Source organism: Austrofundulus limnaeus, unplaced genomic scaffold (assembly GCF_001266775.1).
Source record: "Austrofundulus limnaeus strain Quisiro unplaced genomic scaffold, Austrofundulus_limnaeus-1.0 Scaffold34, whole genome shotgun sequence".
Classification (NCBI taxonomy): domain Eukaryota; kingdom Metazoa; phylum Chordata; class Actinopteri; order Cyprinodontiformes; family Rivulidae; genus Austrofundulus; species Austrofundulus limnaeus.
The window spans coordinates 206,556-213,813 of NW_013952436.1; the positions used below are offsets into that span (position 1 = coordinate 206,556).

At 38.2% G+C, this 7,258-nt stretch overlaps 1 protein-coding gene across 1 annotated transcript; it reads left to right on the forward strand.

Annotated features, from left to right (window-relative positions):
• The first annotated feature begins 1,289 nt into the window (after positions 1-1,289).
• Positions 1,290-4,562, forward strand: LOC106515952 (thymosin beta-a). The gene is made up of 3 exons (XM_014006036.1): positions 1,290-1,407; positions 2,114-2,228; positions 4,193-4,562. Exons 1-3 carry the CDS (start codon positions 1,294-1,296, stop codon positions 4,231-4,233), a joined length of 270 nt encoding a protein of 89 aa, XP_013861490.1. The 5' UTR covers positions 1,290-1,293; the 3' UTR covers positions 4,234-4,562.
• The last annotated feature ends 2,696 nt before the right edge of the window (positions 4,563-7,258 follow it).

The window sequence follows — 7,258 nt, forward strand, 5'->3', positions numbered from 1 at the left end:
GGGGGGGGGGGGGGGGGGGGGGGGGGGGGTCATCATGCCTGTGCAGAAGTGCAAACACATCCAGACTTGGTGAATTAGGAACTGAACTGCTGTACTTCACTCTTCACTGCCTCTGTGATTCTGCATCTGCTGACTGTTAAAAATCAGTCTGTACCAACACAAGATTTTACAGGACAAGAAAATAAAACTTTACATAAAACTAACTTTTCTTCTTTAAAGGGCACTATTAGATGAAAGTATTCCTCGGAGAAATGTGTACCATCTGCATTTCATAGCAGAATTTTAGAACATCTTATGTTGAGAAATGACAGAGCCGTGATCAGTTTTGTCCAATGTTAAATGTTTTGTGTGATTTAAAGCTCAGAATACGTGCTGTAACTGTGTTGTAAGAGTTGTAGCTATTTTTGTATTAAAATTGATTAGCTGTTGCAGCCATCTAGAGTTGGGTGCTCCAGCAGGTAATCATTTGTAGATGTACAGCCAGTTAATTTACAAGAACCTGAAAGTTTCGTTAAAATCCATCAAGTGGCTATATTTTGCAGACAGTTGACTAAGTTAACCAGTCGTAGATTTACATATTAAGTTTTCCTGAAATTTTCATTAAAATGTGACCAGGGGTTAGTAAAATATTTTGCTAACAGACTCCAAATAATTGATGCCAAATTTAAACTGAGATGTGTAAAAATCTTTCCGTGCTCAGAGTACGAGTTATGGATCAGTCTCAGCTACCACAATACCAAAGCACAGGTCGATGTCTGAACAATTCCCAGTGTTGAAGCCGTTTTGGTGCTTTTGAAGGTCAGTTGTCTGTGACAGCCATCTTGTAATGGATTGAGTCTCAAAGTTAATTAGAGACAGATTTGCATTCAGTAATAACTTCCTGCAAGTTTCATTAATATTTCTCCAGTGGTTCATGAGATAGTGTGCTAACAGACACAGGAACTCAGTGGCGAACACGTTGACCAGTCACTTTCTCACAAATACTTGGGTTTCCTTTATTTCCCAACATGATTTTCAGGTGTCATGTCATATTTTGACCACCAGGTGGTGCTGTAGTAAAAGATCAATCATTAAACTGATCAAACTATACAAGTAACTGAGGAACAGATCCGTGGTTGTCATTGAGGAGGTTAAAAAAAAACACCTCAAATTTAAAAGAAGTGTTTTGCCTGAAGAATCACCTGGTTTTACCAGGAAGAAGATGGTGTGGTATGAACAAAAACGTGTCCGATTAAAACTGCCCCGCCCCCTCCGGAGGAGCRGGAGCCAATCAGGAGCTGCGCCTCGGTGTCCATGTTGGCGTGCAGAAGGGCGTGTTGGCTGTATTTAAACCGTGAGCTTTGCACAGATTACACACACAGACGTGTCTTACCTGAGGACGTTCACAGCTCAGCACTCCTGCTCCAGGTCAGAAATATTTACTGCTTTCTTCAATTCAATAAACGTTATAATTCAGCCGTGTATAGATCATTTTAATAAAACAAAGGCTCCAGGGTTTGTTAGGTGTTACGCAGCATTTTGTTTTCCTCTTTTACTGTAGGCCTTAAAATCAGGTTTGATCCTGCATGCACACTGGTTCTTGCACACTTCCTGCCTCTGCCTGTGGAGCCTGATTAGTGGGGTCGTGTCAGCCCAGAGTCCCAGCATGTTGTGCACAGGAGTGTGATCAGTGTTTTCACCTTTCACTTTTCCTATTGCAGTGCTTGGCTATTAAAAACACCTATAACCTTGTCCAACCTCTGGAAATGTAGATAAGATAAAACATACGTCAGCTTCAGTTGAACAGAAAATGTTTAACTTTCTTTTTCAGTTCACACTGTTCATGTTTTCCAATAACGGTGCAAAAAATGCAAATTAATATTCCACTCTAACATGTTCTCACCTATCTGGTTTAACCTGTAAATATGCTAACACAACAGTGTAGGGTAAACCAGTGTGAGAAACTGGATATGTTAAAAAAAGGACWCTGATTCCACCTCTGAGGTGGGGCTCAGTTTGGTGTGTACCTGTGTGGGCACGCTCAGAGACTTCATGCATTCTTCACGGGTTCTGTCTGTCAGTTCTTAACTTTTTTTTTTTAATCTGATTGATTTTTTTTCTCTTGTTCTAACAGAAATCAGCCAATATGAGTGACGCCAACCCAGTCAACGAGGAAGTGGAGCACTTTAACAAGAAGCAGCTCAAGAAGACGAACACGCAAGAGAAAAACCATCTCCCAACCAAGGAGGGTAGGTGTTGAGGAGGGGAGGGGATCGTGCACAAAGCATAGCTCTGTCTTGTCCACACCTGTTTCACATTGTACCCTTTTTTTTTTTTTTCAAACGACGCCACTCCTCCTTTCGTATCATAAGGCAAACATTGCATCACAGATTAAACGATGGTACACTCCCAGTTACCTGAGGAGATTTTTGCAGCTACCGTGAACTACATGGCTGAAGGAATTTTAAGAAGCTGCCTTTTTTTTTATTTTTAGGACCATGACTGGAAAATCAAGTTTTTAATCTGATTCAGCGTTTGACAAAAACTCCAGCTGATAACAGAGAGTGGTGGGGGTAGGGTGGGGGGATTATCGGAATCATTCTGATCTTTAAAAAGTCAAGTTCTGTGGAAAGATTGTGAACATTGACTATCTTGCATGTTTTTGCCATCTCCTTTTTTAGAAAAACCAGTTTGGAAACCATTTAGTTGTCTGAGGGAGGCTAATAAGATTAAGTGGGTTGTTGTTGTTTAAATTACTTCAAGCTTCAAATATTTCCTAACGGTTTGAACACAATTTTTAAACTGTGCACCACTGTCACGTTTGCATTATCTAGTTTAATATTTAACTAAATTAGTATTTTTGTAGTTGTTTGCAAATAAAGGCTCTGTCCCAATACTCTCACTCACACCCTTGTGCACTTCAAATGTGCGTTCATGATGAAGGGTTTGAGTGCATAGTGGGTCCCACGATCTCCACATCCGCCCTTGGCCCCGCCCATTTTGGGTACTATTTCCACCTTTGCGCGAAGTCCACATTTTTACGGGCTTCGGCGAAGTGTATTACCCACAACTCATTGATGTGTGTGACGTTTTGAATTAAAATGCAGAAACCTGGCAGTGTTCACTGAGCACCTTCCAGTTTAGTGGTGGCAGTAATGCACTGAAATTACCCTGCTAACCACCAATGAAGGCAAAAGAAGAAGGTAGTTCTCATACTCTGATGGATACGCCTCCTTTTGTTTTATGCGCTTTCTTCTCCTAAAAACGTACTTTTTTTTTTTTTTTTTAGCAATACAAATGCCAAAACAAGTGACTGGTTCTGCCATGTTGGATGTCACAGTTAAGATGCAGAGGCGCAAGTCGATGATGTAATCCGTACTGTCACAATTTTTTTTTTTCTCACGCTTGTAACCTGCACACTCAAACACTTATGTCTTCGACTGAATCCACACTTCACAGATGGGTGCRCACTGAGCGTTGGGACTAGGCCAAAGAATGACGGCAGCAGCTATCTGTAGCGCTCCTGGTGCACCTATGGCATTAGAAGTGCCTTAGGTGCTTATCAAAATAATTGAATGTAAAGCTTTAGAAATCAGTTTTCATGAGCTGCTATGACATGTTGTTATTATTGTTGTTATTTGTGCCTCTGATAGCTGTCTAAAGCTGAAAATGCACACTGGTGCATAGAATAAATTATTTGTGTAATTTACTCCGTACAAAACTTGTTTTTACTATCCAAAGCCTGAAATGGTTCTGTGTGGGAGTGCAGTCCTTTGTGTGTACCTGGTTAAATAACGATATAATAAAATGCCTGAGGAGAAAATTTTATAAGACTTATGACTGAACTCAAGACATTTCTGTCAAAGCTTGTGTATTGTACAGAAACTAATTAAAACTTACTAGCATTTCAAGACGTGAGGTTTGTTCACAACTTTTAAGCCATTTGTGCAAAAGTTCTTTTTAAATCCAGAGTTCCTTTTTTTTTTTTTAAAGCATGATCTCTATTTTTTAATAAATATTTTGCGTTAATCATATCTATATATTACACTTTTTGTTTTCTATACTGTCTAATGAAAAGTGTCAAATCATATGATGTCAGTTGTTGACTTCATCTCCTGAAATGTACTTTTGGAGTCTGTGTCTTGACAGTGATAAAAGTAAAGTTTTCACTTGTATGATTTGAATTTTAACATGTTCTCCTGTCATCCAACAGAAATCGAGGAGGAGAAGAAAGCCATGAAAGATGGGAAATGAAATCTTGTCTGCAATGATTCTTCTTCTTCTGCCCTGCTCYGGTCACCGGCTCATCTTCCAATGAGTCCTGTCATTTCCACATCTGATCTTTGTGCCACCGTGGTTTTAAAGGTTGTTATGGGAGAGAATACTAACAATGATCTGTATACAACAAMGCAAAGGAAACATCAATCAAATGTTTTAAACACTTAAATGTCAGAACATGATAAAAATCTTGGTGGAAGTTTAAATCAAAGCTATGCCTGTAAATGGTGCCGTCTAACCATGTTGTGAAAAATAAGACAAATGGATCATATTTTTGTTTTAATAAAATAAACATGTTGGATGTATTTTTGAGGKTTTTTTTTTTTAATCCTCCATCTCCAATTGAAATGATTTTACAAGATCAGGCCTGCAAAAAATAAATTACAATGTTTATTTAAACTCCAAAGATATGGTGTTTTAGGTATAGATTACGCTCAATTAAGTTTGAAATGTAGCATTCACACTTTTTCAAGTTCKTTTGTTTTTGGAATAATGCATTTTCACTGACTGGCAAAACAAACAATTCTTGTTCCACTGCTAGTGTGGGACTTTCTTGAAATAGATGGATATCACCCTCTTCAGTGACAGCCCATTTATCTCTCAGAATATGCTTTTTTTTTTTTTTTTTTTTAAGGATTGCTTAAGGTACTGCAAGCTTTTTCATAACAGACCTGCTGAGACATGTTTTTACTGCAATCTGCAAAAATGTTCATGCATTAAAAACAGAGATTGGTTGGATTTGAGTTCTCGTGATCCTCCAGGATTGTTTTGTGCTGATGTCATAACAATTATGTTGGTGAAAGACATGCGACCCTCAGAGGACATCCCAATGACAACAGGTGATTGTGATGTGAATTTGCAGAAACAAGATCTGTCACATGTTAAACAGGTAAGTGCACATGTCAATAGATGGCATCCAAAAACCATACAGCAGACTAATTTTTATACAGGAACCTGTGAACGCAGTTATAAAAGGTTTAATCTGTCAAATTACAAGGGAAGTTTTGAGACATTTCCCCTCAATTGGCGATAATTGTTTTCTGTATATGAGGTGCAGAARTGTTTTAATGTTTGATTTCTTGACTGTATAAATTTTCTTGGATTCATAATTCTGATTATTGGAAAATGTTGGAATATTTGCACGCTGTAACGCAGAGAACATTTGGCACATTTTTAATGTACAACCCACACTCGGCTCTACTGCGGATCCCACAAAGGCATGTTCCTTACAAATGGAGCCCCATTTAAAAGGGAAACTAAGAGGCCTTCCAACAGTACAAGATTTATTGCCAAGAAACATTGTTACTTCAAAGAAATAATCTACCAAACACATTTTCTTTCTTTTATAATTTTTTTATCCTATTTTAGGTTGTTAAAGTTTTTGATTGTTTTTGTAAATTAAAAAAATAGAACAAGTTTTGTCTTTGAAATAGTTTGTAAGTAGCTAAGTACATCAAATTATTTGTAAAAAAAAAAAAATCAAAGCCAAAAGGTAGGCATTTATGTTTTTGTCTGTCTTTTCTCATGAACCACTTCGTGTATTTCACTGACACTCTGGAAAAAACCACTGGATGTACTTGTTCTTGAGTGTCTTGTACTCTGGGACATCTAGCAACATTRCATGAAACTGCAAATACGGTTATTTTGAAGTCTAAATTTTCTTGATATAAGATAATTAACTCTGGCATGATAGGCAGGTGGGTGACATGCGGTCGGCCAAAGATTTTTTTTCCCTCCCTGTAGGCTTTATGTAGTGTGCACAATACAAGTTTAGAGTCTTAAAGAGTCTTTTGAACAACTGTTTAGTAATATTAACTGGCATGAAGTCATAATTAGTAGCAATATTGAAGAGGCGTGGTCACTGTTAAAAAATAAATTCCTGGAGGCTCTAGACAAAATCGCTCCCTTAAAACTAGTACGTATAAAACAAAACACAGATCCCTGGATGACGGGTGAAGTTCTCCACCTAATTCACCAGAGGAAACATACTTTCAGTCAGTTCAGAAAAACTAAGAACCAAGAATGGTATGACAAATATGTATCACTGGTTCAATCTAAAGAAGTCCCAGGCTAAATCAAACTATTTTGTGAACAAGATGGAAGAATGTAAAAACCAGCCAAAAAAAACAACTATGGAATATACTAGAAAGCCTTGGGCACCTCCTCTAACATAAAAACATCCAACACCAACATTGGCCTCAAAATAGAAAATGATTTATGCTTTGACAAGCACAAGGTGGCTGAAAACTTACAGGTACTTCTCCACTGTTGCTTCCTCTCTACTAAAAAAATTAACCATGAGAATTGGGAGGTTTGGCCCGACCTACATAAAGCAATTCTACAGCAAATGGATAAACTCAGGTGTTTCATTTGTATTCAGACACATAACAGAGGACACTGTCCTCAAAAACCTTCAAAATCTAAACCCAAACAAGACAACTGGACCAGACCAAACACCCACCAGATTCATTAAAGATGGCACCATGTACCTCACCTCCCCACTGACRCATCATAAATTTGTTTCTGTCAACAGGTAGTATCCCTTCCAAACTTAAATATGCTAAAATTACCCCTATTCACAAAAAGAGCAGTAAAACTGAAGTTAGCAACTATCGTCCCGTCTCARTTCTCAGTGTTGTCAGCAAACTGATTGAGAAAACAGTCTATGAGCAGCTCAACCAATATCTCACAGATCACAAACTTTTATATGAGCTCCAGTCCGGTTTCAGAMCCTCTCATTCTACAGACACATGGTTMATTTACMTCACTGATTTTTATCAAGKCAGAGCAAGATAAAGGCAAMCTCACAKGTATGGTCCKTCTCRACTTACAAAACACCTTTGACACAGTGGATCACAGTATTCTCTTATGAAAATTGGAAGCCCTGGGGCTCCAGAAACCAGCTGTAAACTGGTTCAAGGACTACCTACAGCAGGTAAAATAGGTATTGAACACGTCACCATTTTTCTCAGTACAGGTAAATATATTACTAGAGGTGCTA

Excerpts from the sequence above, each read along its gene's own strand:
- LOC106515952 (XM_014006036.1), top strand. The coding sequence starts at position 1,294 with ATGTTGGCGTGCAGAAGGGCGTGTTGGCTGTATTTAAACCGTGAGCTT. Across the intron at positions 1,408-2,113 it reads GCTCAGCACTCCTGCTCCAG|AAATCAGCCAATATGAGTGA; the intron begins GTCAGAAATATT and ends TTGTTCTAACAG. Across the intron at positions 2,229-4,192 it reads CCATCTCCCAACCAAGGAGG|AAATCGAGGAGGAGAAGAAA; the intron begins GTAGGTGTTGAG and ends GTCATCCAACAG.